Raw genomic sequence first — 14,816 nt, forward strand, 5'->3', positions numbered from 1 at the left:
AGGGATTGTAAATTGGATAACAAAGGAAGCAGAACTTTGACAACTTTTCCTCCTTCATCATTCTGTACCTGAATGCAGCAGAGCGAGTGCTGTCATTAAAGTAAATGGAAGAAACGTCATCTGAAGAGGAAAGCACTTCAAATGACAAAATTCACRTGGTATGAAGAAGACAAGCACTGTGTTCAGTAGACAGTTCCCAGTACCCATATTGTTCTACGCAAATCAACCAGTGTTAATTTAAGATTGTGTTGTTGCCTGATCTATTCCCTCATTTCAACTATCAGAGGAATCACAAGAGAAAAAGGAAGCAAATGCAGAAGCAACATACGTTTTGCAGAGCTGATTAAGCCAGAGGCAGAGCTGAAGAGGTAGCTCTGCACTTACACACACGCACACACACACACACACACACACACACGGTTACTGTTTCAGCAATAGTTATGTTTGCTCTTGCAGCAGTGACACACTCAAATGGTCATCAATAAAAGTTGATTCGTTTCCATTTAATATTAGTAAGCAGCTCCCTACTTGAAATCAATGTCAACTTTATTGGTAGAGGACTGCACATTTGTCTTCGCCATGACTATGCTGCATAAAAGGAATAATTGAATTGAGAATTAAATGAGCAGTAATTGAAAATAAAATGTGCCTTTTCAAAGGAAAATTGGCGCTATGCTAAATTTCCAGCAATCAGTTATGGGTAGGGTTTTTTTCCTTAAAAAGGTAGAATGGGTCTGGCTAAAAAGTTAATTATATAAATATGTACACGTTAATGAACATAATTAGAAGTGGACTTTAACCTCTAAAGGATACAAAGGCTCTTCAGAAACTTCATAGGGTTTTAAATTTGGCAGAAGCAGTACAGTATCTGTGATAATTAGACTTTCAGCACATTTGGATATGCTAATTGGATCTAAGTTCTAATTAATTTCCCTGTGTAACTAAGAATGACAATCACTGAATTAATTTAGTGTACTTTTATGGTGAACTTAGCACCGTTTTCCATATTTTTAATACAGAAAATGTAGACCTTATCAAATGCTTTGCTTTTATAGGATGGCAGTAATTTATTATATACCATATGCAGTCAAACACTTCAAAAACATTCACTACATTTCACAGCACTGTTGTAGGTAGCACACTTTAGCAGTTAGGTTAGTCAACTCAAAGCATTAGACAAATGTTGTCAGAGGACTTGGTGAGGTGAGGTGGTGAAATATTCACATCTCTATTGCTATGAACAACCAGGTGGAGGCTTGAAGGAGCACAAGTGGCTCCTCTAACCTACTCTTGGTCTCTGTGATTAGATCTGAATGTGAAGTGAGGAAGCCAGGTGGTGATTTTTGATTTTGTTTACAATTAGCTATTAGAAGGATAAGTAATTGCAAGATAGGAATATAATATCTTATGTTTTAGTTTCCTCTCATATTGCTAATTCTAATGATTTCTGTTGGAGTTATGAATCTGGTAGATCCCATATTTAATCATTATTTGAAATTAAAGGTGTGCTCAGCATTAGCCTTGCTCCATTCCCTGACAATAAGAAGTCTTGATTAACTTCAAAATGGTAAGAAATAGGACATCTGAGCACTTCTGAAAATGCCAGAGAAAAATGATTAAATTTTCTAAGGCTATCTTCTATTGAGAAACATATCTCTATACAATCCTAGAAAGGATTTTGACCTTTTCAGGCACCCATTTCTTAAGAAGAAATCTTCAGGGAATTGATATGAATATATTGAAATTAAATCGTTTAGAAGCCACTCTAGAATAGCCAAAGAGACACATGAATTTAAAAATATACTTTAAATGGTTAGCTTACTAAGTTGTTAAATGTGTTTACTTGAAGTTTGTTCATTGTGTTATGTCTTGGTTTGGAAGATCTATGAAATCTGTATTATTAAATACAAAGGCCTTTCTGTTGAAGGTTCAAAATGTCCCCATAAATAAGCGTTTTCTTAATAATCCGTAAAGTTGCATTCAATCCCAGTCAGCAAAGGTACTCYCCTTCTTTGGCAGACTACTTCAGCTAGCTCAGGCACTCTGCTGTTTCTGTAACTTTGTTTTTCCATGGAGTAATGTTTTTTTATGTTTTACAGTTGTTATCTCTCATAGATAAAGGGTGAGTCTCTGCAAGACTAGTCTTGGCTGAGGCCACAAGGCTCAGGAGTAACCTACTAGTGTTAATCTGGTTTCTGTCAGAGAAAGAGTTCTTGTGCATTGAAATGAGGACATGAAAAACACCTAGGTTTAGAGACTTAAGTTAGATACATGAGTCAGAAAACAAGCCTCCCTCTGTACATTTCGTGCACAGTYGATGGAGAAGGTGACTCAGAGCAAGAACTGGCACCTGGAGGTGCTTATCTCTTTCTGCTGGTTATGTATCGAGTTTCTTAATAAGCAATTAGCGTACGTACCGTCGGCTGGATTCTGCTCCAAAGTCCTCTGAAATCAGTTGCTGTTCTTCTGTTGGTTTTTGGATTTAAAAGAGGTAATTTTACAAATTAGGTGAATTTCCCAATGAATTCAAAAAATGAAGTTAGCAGTTAGCAGTGTCTGTACGCGGTGCTAAGCTGTGAGCAGTTGATTGGTCTAGTTCTCCGTACTCAAGATAAGCATATACCATCATGTCAGAATGCAGGCAAATTATATTTTTAGATAGGCTAAAATACAGATAATGGTTACTAAATTCAGATTAAAAGGCAATTAATCCTAGAGAGACCCTTGAGGAAAAGCCTCTGCCAATAGCAGCCCAAGAAATATGATAGGACCAGTGCAAAGCATGTTTTGGTTGAACTCCGTTCTGCGTTGCCTTTTGCAGTCCTTTCTCAGTACTGTGGCATGCCCAGCCAATGGTGTTTTCCTCAATCATCTTTAAATGGGATTTTTAATCTGGCTGAAAATCACTGCTGTTTCATTATCAATGAGTACTATAAGTTTTAATTAAAACTAGTGGAATTCCTTTCACCAAAGTCCCACTGGAAAAAATGGACTGGAGCAGACAGCATGCTAAAGTTATGTTAGCTATTATTTCTCCAATTAGTGTATCACTGGAAGTGAGGTAAAAGTATTATTAGAGCCATACTACTTTTAAATGTTTTTCATTATTTTAGAAGTCTTCCCTGAACTCTCCTAAAGCAGTACATATTCCCCTAAACCCTGGATGCTGTCATCTATTGCACATTGGTATTTAAAATTGCAAGCTGATATCCCTAATTGCTTCATTTGCAATTTAAAGATGAATCTGTGTGCCAACCCTTCTCTGACTTTCCATCCCATTGATTCCAGAAGGTCTTCTGTTTATTTCATATGTTCCTGTTCAAAGCTGCGTAAGAGGAATGACTGGCAAAATTTTATGGCCAGTGAGGAAATGAGTCCTCTTTTCTTTTTCAGCTTGGCTGCTGGAATCCTGTCACCGGCCTGAACGGGTCACTGACGGACAGAAAGCTGGAGAATAACATGAGAGGAGTGGTTCTGCGTGTGGTGACTGTGCTGGTAAGCAGAGACGCTAATCATATTGTGCTGGTATTTTCTCCCTCTCGCCTCATCATCCTGTCTAAGGGTAATTGGAAAGGATTTTCATTAAGTGCATCATGTTACCAAGAACTAAGGCCAAAGTAGTCAATGTTGAAGCGTCAAATTCCTGCTTGTCAATAGCAAAGCAATTTCCACAGAATAAAATCATTTATCAATAAAGTTCATTTCAGGGTGTGAATTAAACACATTAAAACCTGTTTCTTCTGCAGACACATACTAAATTAGATAATACAACCATAGGAACTGGAAAGGGCAACTTCAAGTGCCCTGTTAGCTGAAGTTCCCTAGCTGAGACTCTAAATGATGCATAAGATGTAGCTGCTTTCCAATTACTTTGCCAAATTGAGTGCAGCCTGACACAAATTGCTGCACTCAGAAAATATTCAAGATAAGCTTAGGGTGAATACTGTTAGTTCAGTAAAATACCTACTGTCCCCTCTCTGTTCTTCAAGCCCGTTTCTTCCCCCTTGCATTAAGTGGCTGCTGCAAAGCCGTTGGCGTAAAACCAAGAAGACAGCGTGTGCCAAAATAGGGTCACGTTTTGTGATACGAGGCCAGTGTGTTCTCCGTCATCAACTTCCTTTCCCTTTCTTTTGGCAGCTTGAGCATAGATTGTTGTGAGGGAGAAGCACCTGAGAGATACGAGCCTCTCTGGATCTAGGCCCAAACACAGATGTGACCCAGGGCTACAGATCTGTAAAGTTCGTGTAGAGCTGCTTCTCTAGTTTTAATAGCTACTTGTGTGTCTCGTTATTCTTTCTTCGTTTGATGCCCTGATTGCTTGCTTATAAAGAGAAAGTCAAGTGTGGTGACCACGATTTGCCTTGCTGGTGTTGCATGGCAAAGGGAAGGGCTCAGTTTGGGATGGAAAGTGAAATCACTGAAGTAAGTGTCAGTGCTACTGATGAAACAATATTGTACCTCTCTAGTTATTTCATGGATCTTTAAAAGCTATTATCTGTAAGCTGTCCAGTCTGTCACACCTCTTAGTACACTGCAGGACTTCCTGCCAAAATTTTTCTTTCCTTTTTTTTTTTTTTTTTTTTTTWAAAAAAAAAGCATATGAAAAGACAAAGCAATATTTTTTTCTTACTTTGATGTTAATTACATGTTCATTGAAATAGCATCAAAGTGGCTGTATCTTATCTTTGCATTTTCCCTGATACACATTTTAGTTGATTCTGTGTAACTTTCCGATGACAGAAATGTTCTGGGAATGTTGTCTAGCAAAATTTCCTCAAATTTTAGTGTCTTGGACTCTTCTTCTTCCCCTTCCCACACCACTCTGTTCCCCTAATTTCATCTCTAGTTATCATTTCAGTTAGCTTGCCAGACAGCATTGTTGTTTCAAGTCATCATATYATAAATATTTAGTAGCTTACAAATATACTAAAAAGTAATTAATTATGCTGATAGGATTGTATACTAATAATAAAAACAAAAGACAGGCATTTAAAGTTCAGTACACATCACAGGGCAGTTAAGTCTCCTTGCTGCAATGCCACCTGACATGAGCATACAGAGGCAATGTGTGTTTTGGTTTTGTTGCCAGTCTGAAGCACAACCTTACAACTTGTGAAAACCACAGTTAAAAAAATTCACTGCTTATTATTTTGCTAATGCTTCTTGTTTTATGTATAATGTGCACTGAAGGCAATAAATGAGGAAGATGCAAATGCTTTATACTGGCTTTATCACGTAAACCATAAATCATAGAGCTTTGCATGGCTGGTCAGTGCGATTTTTGATTCTAGACAAAACTTTGTGAACTACATTACAAACTAAGGTTCATTTTGTTTTATGCACCAAAGATCAGAGGCAAGGATTTTTGTAAGCCTGAGGTGAGGAAGCAAATACTTAAACTCATGAACCAAAAAGGATATTTTTCACTAGCAGTTCACTTGACTGGATGATAACTTGAATAATTTCATTCAAATGCCAGAAATCTGGAGGATAGGTTTTCTCTCATCCACAAATTCTAACGTGCAAGAGTGAAAGGCAGRCAGCCAATGGCAGAAAATCAAGCACCTAACTAAAAGCCCAAAGAGAAGTTGGGGCAGTGCACATGTCAGAAATGCAAAACTGYTCATTTCTAACCTCTTCCAATTTACCTGGTTGTACTTTAGATAGCCACAGTTTTTGTTGTCATTTCTGTTGGTGATGCAGCATCATTTAGGGTGCTTATACTATGCTTGCATAAGTAAGGGTTATTGATGATGAAATGCTGCGTTCTAAATCTTATTTTAGTCTGAGAAATAAAAATGTGCCTGTCATTAGCATATGCTGACCTCAGATCCTTTCTTTAGGATAAATGTATGTGATCTTTACTTTTTACTAATTGCTGCTTGATTTGTATCTTTATTCACATGGCTTATTACAATAGTAAAACAATGTTCTGCTAGTGAAAAATGAATAAGTAAATGCATACAATATTCAGAGTTGGGTAAAATCATACCTGGGATGCCGAAACACTGGAAATGAAGCAAAGCTGTACAAAGAATATATAAAAACTTGCTTTCTGTCATTTTGAAGTTAGGAATTTAAACCCTCTATTAGTTGTTATTCTTTTTTTTTTCAATTTTATTAGAAGAACTTGATCCAGAAAGATGCTGGCTAGAATTAAATTAAGCCCTATTTATTCTGCAAATATTACCAAAGGTAAACTGCTGTTAAAATAAAGCCTTTAATTTTGTGAAATACAAAAAAAAAAAAAAGTTTCCATTTGGGGCAAAATGTAGCCTATTTGAAATCAGTGGAACCTTTAAGTAAAACAAGACCATACTAATGTACAGAAGTGCAATACTCCTCTGGTGTTATATCTGCTGTTTAGGACAGGAATGGAGATTTGTGTGATGCAAATGAGAGTTTCATCTTCAGTATCAGAGCATGAGGGATTTCACTCATCAACTTTATTGGAAGGACCTTTATTACTCTTTCTTTTCCATCTTTCTCTGAATTCATTTAAGTCAATACATTTATGTTAAAAGGATTTGTTACTGACAATAAATTATCATTTATTATTATGAATTCTGCAAGTTTCTAACAGTATGGTCTTAATCCAGGAAAACACAAAGGCTTATGTTAAAGTTAAAACAAACAGACAAACAAACATCCTCTGGATATAAATAGTTGTTCTTTGTTGGCATGATTTGAGAAGTTGCTTTCTGGTAACGCTTCTAACCTCTTGTCTCTTTCTGGATAGCAGCCCTTCTCCTCTTCCAATTTTATTTTGTTATGCCTTCAGGTTCAAAGGGATCGGTTCTAAAATTGCTGTAGAACTTGAGAGGATGGCAAATTGCAACACCTGCGTTACACTGCCTTGCACTTATTACCAAGTGAAACATTTTGCAGTCTGGAAATGGTAAATGAGTAAGACTAATTTCCCCAAAGCAGTCCTTCAAAAGCTAGTACTAAACAATTCCCATCATCTGCATCCATCTACTAATCCCTTCCCCTAGATAAATGTGATAATTATGGACTGTATTTCTGCAGATACGAAATAACCTTTTGTCTGATGTATATATGACAGAATACAGCATGTCCCAAGACTAGAACTCTCTGGTTTCATTTGGCAACAAATTCTGGCTCTAAAGTTAATGAGAATTCTCTCCTTTGCCTAAATAGAATAAGATATCCTTCTCTGTGTTTTATTATGGAAGGAACTATAATAATGCCTTTATGCAGTAATTCAGTTTTTTAATCTGATCTGGTTTAGTATGGTACCATTCTTTTTACACTTCTCAGAAAGGTTTATTTTGTCTTAAAAATCTGTTGTCTGTGCCTTGGACTACTTCCCCACATGCAGCCAATGTCTGAGCTTCGTGTTTGACAAGCTACTTCTGAGTTCAAGTGAATTGATGGTGAATTTTGAAATGTATTCTGAGATTGTGAAATACAGCTCAGTCAAAGGTCGGCATAATAACTCCAAACAAATTCAGAGCGTCTTGAATGAACAATGGTCCAAGCACAAATTTAGCTGGCTATCCATTTTTGCAATTTCACTTTATCCCCCTCATTTTCWACTGCTCAGTTTTGTTGAAAGGCAGCTAGAATACAGCAGATAGTCTCACAATATCCTTTTTAGCAGCAGTGGCAATTAATGAATTATTCATTTGAATGGTAAGCCATCAGAAATGGAATGAGATTTAGCCTGTTTGACAATGAATAAGCCAGCATGTATATGCAAAATCATCTTTCTGAAAAAGCCCCTGTTGTTTGAAAAAAGAGGGGAGAAAAGTTTGAAGTTCCCTGTTTTAAAGAATTAACGCCTTGCTGAAAAGCACAGAGCCTTTTCTGAGAGTAACTGTAACTTCCTAATGGTGTGAAACATAGGTGTGACTTTGCAGGAGGTTGTTGCTATGTGGTGGCATGTATTTTCACATCGGAATTGATCTGGAAATGCAGGTGGGATGAAGGAAAGAAAAGTAATAGTGAGTAATACCGAATTAAGTTTTGTGATAAATACATAGGGGTGCTGGCTTTCCTAGTTATTACTTGCATTACCTGCACAGAACCGGGTGGACTACAGGCKTGTGGGTAACCCTTGGACCCATGGGCACTTTGGTAAGCCTGGGACCCAGGTGGGCGCTATGGGAAATGGTATCCTGAGAGAGCTTGCGGCAGGGTGGACAAGTGTGGCCATAAATAAATAAATGAATAACTGGCACCAGGAAAAATGTTACCGTACGTGAACTAGTTTAATTTTTTGAAGATTAGCATTAAAGGCATGAGCATGTGTTGTAGAGATTAAGAAACATACCTTAAAGAGGGCAGTAGCTTTAGGGACAAAAGCTGGCAGCTGGTCTGCATTTGCAGTCCCTCTTTCTGCTGGACTTACCACTCAGATAGAGAAAAGATGAAAAGTAAGCTGTGAAGCTAAGTCCTGGTTTTAAAAGCTGAGACYGTCTTTGAGATTTGACCTCCAGCACTGTTTTAAACAAAGTAACAAAAGTTCTCCCCAAGCCGGAGCGGGTTTCAGAATGGTAGGAAAAATGAAAGGCATAAAAGAGATGAAGGAAGACAGTGTTTAAGCGTACTCAGAGGAACAAACAGCGAGCAGTGATAAAGGATGAAAAAATGGCAGGACAAAAGCAGCAGTGAAGACTGTAAAATAAAGAGCAACTGCTGCAAAGGTACATACTGGATACCTCCAGAAATACCAAATAAATATTTTATAACAGTGTACAGTCATTAGAGTCTTAAGGCTAATGACCCTTCCATTTCTTCCCGTTCTGCTCCATCAACAGCTGAACTCTGGTTTTTGGAGAGTTTTTTTGTCCTTACTTTTCCCCATGTTGTCCTGATCCCTTTTTCCAYATTCACAACTTTGCAGTTGCAGGCATCTTTGTTGATTCTGTCAGGCTGCACTTTCTACACACCAGTGCCTAAAATCTTTTAGAAAACCTTTAGGACATGTATTATACCAAATTACATGTTGCTGTRTGTATAGACGCTATCGGCATATTGGACAATCATGGACTGTAATGAATTTCCAGTAGAAATGTCGTAGGAGGTTGTAAAGTAAGAACCATTGCTTGATCATTTTCTCTACTTGTAGTATTTGTTTTAAGCAAATATATTTTACTTATTTACCCATAAGGGGTAGATCCTTCTCTGACAACCATTTATGCATCTGAGCTTGAATGGTAGAAAAGCCTTGAATTATGTTGCTCAGCCTGTCTAGTGTCAGTTATAAAATCACTATATAGGATAATATAGTAATGTATTTACTTGTATGYAGTAATGTATAGGATAATTCAGTAATATGCATGTTGTAGTAGAGTATTCCAAAATATTTACAGTTTAAAATATTTCATTGATGATTGTGAAAAATGCATAATTCCCTAGGCAGCAACAGATCCTTGTGCCTTTTGTTTTTCTCTTCCTCTTTGCAGTCCATGTCCATCCTTGAAAGTGGGTTGGAAAGAAAGGATCTTTTGTAGACAAGAACATCAAGAAAAATGTTCATTGAAATGGTGATAAATTATAGAAACAGTAGTAGATGTGTTCATTCCATTGGCAAGTTAATGAAATCATCAGAAGCACTGATGCGTGACCGAATAGGCTCACTATTTACTATTTTTCATAGTTACCCTAGTTGTTGGCATGAAAGCTGTCATTTGGTGTGGGATTCATAAGATGAGAGAGTGAAAAGGCCAGTTGATGTTGGAACATCTTTTTGCGGGGCTGCTTTTCCAATGCAGAAATTTGAACTGGGATTTCAGGGCATGCTTCTGGATGGGCATTTATTGAAACTGAAATTATGAAATCAAAAAATTTGTTACTCTCTTTTACACATTTAAAGAATGTTTTATTCCCTTCTATCTAATTTAAAGAGGATTTTTAAAAGGCTCGAGATAAATGCTGACAATATGAGTTGAATTATACTCTTCTAAAAAGTTGTATCTTTAGATTTAAGACTGGAACTAATTGCCCATTGGTTGGTTAGAAGTTTTCTTATTTTTTTAAGAAAAATAAAGCTATTAATAGTTACAGCAAATGTTTCCAATTACAAGATTAGCTCATAGGCTCAGATTTCGCATTGCCTACTACACTTACTAATGCTAAAAATATTTAGAKGTTCACCTCTAGTTTGTCAGAGGTGTTTAAGAATAGGTAAGCTAACATTTGTCTGGGTTAGTCCGGGTAAGTTTATCCTTAGGGTGTGCATGCTGTTATTTAAGCCTGAACAAGCTGTCTGTACAGAGGAAGAATAGTTGGAAGAGCAGAAAGCAAGCCATTTAGTTCACTGCTTGACAGTATCCTCAGCACTAAAATTGTCCAGGCATGCATCCTCACCTTTATGACATGGATTGGTATTACTGGAATAAAAGGACATAGTAACGTGCACAGAGATTTACAAAACTGAGGGGAGGGGGGGGATTTGCAGAAGCTATTTGGGCTGACCTAACTCTGGCCCATAGAGGAATGGAAGCTTTATCAGATACTTTATTCAGGATTTAGATATCTAGATATTGTACAGCAATTTTAAGAGTGGTGTTATCCCTATACTTTGTGCAATGCATTTTATTCTCCTTCTTAATCAAATATTTCATTTTATGAATGTACTTGTTAGGAATGATTTAACTGTAAAAAAAAAAAAAAAAGCTACTATCAGTGCAGTTCTAAGGATGGTGATGATGGTATCTCAAGCCCTTCACAAATACTTCACTTTAATTTCAAAAAATAATACTGGGAAATCAGATTTATGTTGAGCCAGGTACTCTTAGAAGGCAAGGTGAATAGCACTGGGAAATTTTAGCTCTGAATTAAGAAAGTTTTTTTTCTCCTGCACTGCCTAGGTTTTAACTTATGCTCTCATAAAAATAGAAACTTCAAGGCCAGAAGTTGGTAGTAATCATGTTACGTGGTGGTTCTAATTATTAGTAGTAGTCAAGAGAAGAGTAATATGAGTCCTTCTCACCTTTTCCTATGCTTGCCTGCACAGCAGATAGTGCCCACTATCATTTTAGTTTGTGCTCCCATTCAATGTTTCAGAAACTATTGACATATAAAACTTACTGCTACTCTCTGATGTCTTGTGCCACTGATTGTAATCACACCGCAGCTTTCTGCAGAGGTGCAAACTTCCAAATTGTGTATTAGTGCTGTTCACTGAATTAAGCCAAGCCTTTCTATACTCTGCTAGTCTGCTGGGACGCTGGTTTCTTCTAGTCCTCTACAGCCTTTGCTCTGCCATTTTATTGGCCATATTTCTGCACTAATTTTGCCATCCATACGTGCAGGCCATGACTGCATGCAGAATGCACATATTTAAAACACGTGGTGCAGAATCTGCCATGTATTTAATACATTTTGGGTGCTTCGTGAAAAATCTGATTCTATCATAATTGCAGAGAAACTGGCAGCATTAAAGCAAAGGGATGGAGAGAAGAGGTGGCTTTTGTGCATTTCTTTGTCAGTCTTCTCCAGAACGATGACCCATAGGGGTGGAATAAAACCAGATTCCTGTAATGCCTCCTACTCCCAGCCCTCTGCCCGGCTGCTCTTCTGAGGGTTGCCACCCCTGTTACGGGCTACTTTACTAGGAATGAAATGGGGACTGGAGCCATTTCAGCTATTTCCCTCCAATCAGTCCATGTCTGTAACTCGGCGCTGCCGTCAGCACACGCGYGTACCCGTCGGTGGCAGCCTGCGCCTTGTTGAGGCATTCCTTGCTTTGCCAGATTTTGGTTTGGTGTAGTCTCCTCCCCATAATCCTCCCTTTTCCTTTTTTAATAGTTTTCCCCTTTCTGCAAGCATTTGCATATGTGTTTGGTTTTCCGTTTGAAAGTAACCCAATCGCTGCTTGAATTTTCTGAAGCAGTGCTGTACTCTGAAGAGATTTCCCCCAAACATTATATAATTATAATGGTGATGATTGTAACAGAAAGTAGTCTCTCTCGATAGAGGCAGAGCCTGCCTTCCATTCCTCTTTCTCCTGTCACCCCTGCACAAGGGCCAAACTGAAATTGATACTGACGGGCAGAGGTTATGTTTAATAACTGTTTTATGTTCCTTTGAGCTACCTAGCTTATATTAAAATAGGTAGGTCAGTAACCTTCAAGTTACTCATGCCACGCGTGCCTACTGTGATCCATTTGTTTTACAAGCTTTAATCTCAGAGCCTGCTGGAGATCCCAGCTCCTTCTGTTTTCAATTAATATTTTAAATTCATTTTCCTAAAGTGGTAGGTGCTGAATAATAGCTGAGGTGAGTRCCAAGCAATTTAAAACTTTTGGGACCTAGCTGAGGCCACAGTTCTAAGGCAAGGTGAGTGCAAAGCAAAACCTAGTGGGGCTAATTTAACTCATCTGTATCTCATGGGCTAGCGCTCACTACTCCTTAGCTCTTGTGTTGTTACTGACCCACACAGAATTTGTGGTTTTTGAACAGAAAGAGGTTCTTAGACTGATTATAGTTACTCTTCTACACTACACAAGGTGGAAARGGACGTGAACTGCATGACAGTGCAACATCATGAAGTGTTAGGCGAATTTGTTATGAATAGGAGCTCTAGCCTGGCTGTGGGAGAAGTTTAATGCATCTCTCCACCAGGTTAATATACCTATACTACACTTTTGCTAATTCCAGTATCTGAGCTAGCTACGTTAAAGTTGGCACTGAGCTGTAGAGACAAACTCTAAAACACTCTAATCGATTTCAATCTCAATCCATACTCCTATCATATAACTATAATGGTTCAGAAAGAGCTATTAGGTGCATTAAGTTATTGTGAATTAAAATCAATACACAAAGCTTGGCTGCATCCTATTAGACCATTGGCATGGATTGCTTTGAAAGAAACCTTAATCTCATTGCAGGATGATAGGAGATAGGTTTTGTTTTGTTTTGCTTTACTCTGTCTGTTTGTTCTAAATAGCACTAGTCCAAACAGCCTCATAAATCCAGAAGCAGCAGCTTGATCTTCTGTTTCTGCAAAAAGTATTGTTTAGAGCACTGTTTTCACCTCTATAACTTCAAGCACGTGTCCTATTGAAGTTGATAACAAATCAGTCATTGAAAACAGAGAGGCTAAGCACATGCATAAAGACTGTAGCAAATAAGGGCCAAATGTAAAACCCCCTTCCCTCATATCATCTTCAGCTTCTAGGACACTGACGCTCTCGGTTGTAGGCAAGGGAAATTTTCTGGTAGCACAACTGAATTTCTAACCACTCTCTGAAAAACAGGAAGTCCTACGACGGCAGCTTTGCGTGCAAGTGTTATTACACAGCCCTTTGGCACGATAAGATACTGGATGAGTAGTATTTTAATTATCCAAGGTTTTCGTAGGTTTGAAACCTACATCTTTGTTTTTGTGTTGTTAACGAATGAAGATTGTATTATGTTTTGCAGCAATTTCTATAACCATGGCTAGTGGGAGAACTACTGTAACGAGAAAGTGAAGTGTTTGAATTTAATTTTGATCATTATTCTAACGTAAAATAACGTATGTTGCTGTTCAATTAAAGGTAACAAGCTACTGGGCTGTTCCTAGCCAGATATAATCATCAAAACAATGGTCAATAAAGCACTTGAGGAAATTAATTATTTGAGGCTGGACATTTCACTGAACTCTTCAGGGGAAAGAAATTCAAAATGGCTAACGTATAAAAGCAGGAGCTTAATGTTTTTTTCAAGTCAAGAAAGAGATGACTTTGCCTAGCAACAAGACAGAAGCATCGTGTGCTTGAAAAAGTTTTGGTCATGGTTTGTGAGTCGTCTCGGTGCTTCTTGACGGTTATAACGGCTGTGCTTGGTCATCCAGCAGCCATTGGAAGCAGGAGGAGAGGTTCAATAAAGAGGGCGAATTTCACATTTGGGAGCAGTTTCTTAGTATTTGCAAGTGGATGTTTTCTTCATGTGATTGCTGAGGCCCTGCTTGGTCTATGTGACTCACTCAGTGCGCTTGTGCCCTGTTTCTACAGCCGATGTTGAGTACAGATCGACAGTCTCACCCACAAATGAGCTYCATTTWTTTTTTCYTTTTCCTCTCTTTCCACCTCAGCTAGAGAAGAAGGGGGAGGACTTAGGGTCCTAAATAGAGTTGCACCTAATGAATGCAAGCAGATAGTGCTCAGAAAATTCTGACGAGTAGACACAGAGGTCATTTTTATATGTTTTATGAATTCTAATCACTCATTTAATTACCAAATTTCACAACACGCTTCCAAACACAGAAGCAGCACAAAAGGCCACCCATCTGCAGTTTTAGAGTCAAGCCCCAATACGTATTGTAAATCTCAATAGAGATCAGTTTTTTTCTGATCTAAAAAGCCAGAAACTTCTTGTTCATTTATTAATTCCTGTATAGCCTCCTTGCGAGGAAATTGTTTTCCCTTAGCTAAGGGGAAGAGGGGATTCAGCTAAACTGGAGAATAATCCCAAGCATTTTATATTGCTTTTGCTTTTCTGTTTAGAAAATATGTCACATTTGTGAAAGGTCCTGGCTTTTTTCGCCTTTTTTTTCAGCAGAACAAACGTAACAGTCCCATAAATGAGTGTAACAGAGCAGTGTATCRCAGCTCCATGTAGCTTCTCTCCTGAAAGAAGCCTCAGCTTTGAGCCACAGAATCCACCTTTGCTATTGCAGAGAAAATCTATCATGTTCATTCAAAAGATCTCATGAAGATGTGATGKGCAGCTCAGATCATTAGCAGCTGGGCTGGGACCGTTGGTTTGCTGAATGCAACTACTGACTTGCAGCCTCTCCTTCCCAGCACATATTTAATGGGGTTGTCCTGTTGAAGATTTGAATAATGCTTTTCCTGTTCTTT

At 38.0% G+C, this 14,816-nt stretch overlaps 1 protein-coding gene across 1 annotated transcript in view; it reads left to right on the top strand.

The window, feature by feature from the left end:
* GRID2 (glutamate ionotropic receptor delta type subunit 2) overlaps positions 1-14,816 on the top strand; it is a 689,884-nt gene that overhangs the window by 533,814 nt on the left and 141,254 nt on the right. The window contains exon 9 of the mRNA XM_085299928.1: positions 3,394-3,495. Coding sequence (XP_085156054.1) covers positions 3,394-3,495 — 102 coding nt within the window. The remainder of the gene's footprint in view (positions 1-3,393; positions 3,496-14,816) is intronic.

This window comes from Rhea americana, unplaced genomic scaffold (genome assembly GCF_003343005.1).
Source record: "Rhea americana isolate MKP2758 unplaced genomic scaffold, rheAme1 scaffold_157, whole genome shotgun sequence".
In the NCBI taxonomy this organism is placed as follows: domain Eukaryota; kingdom Metazoa; phylum Chordata; class Aves; order Rheiformes; family Rheidae; genus Rhea; species Rhea americana.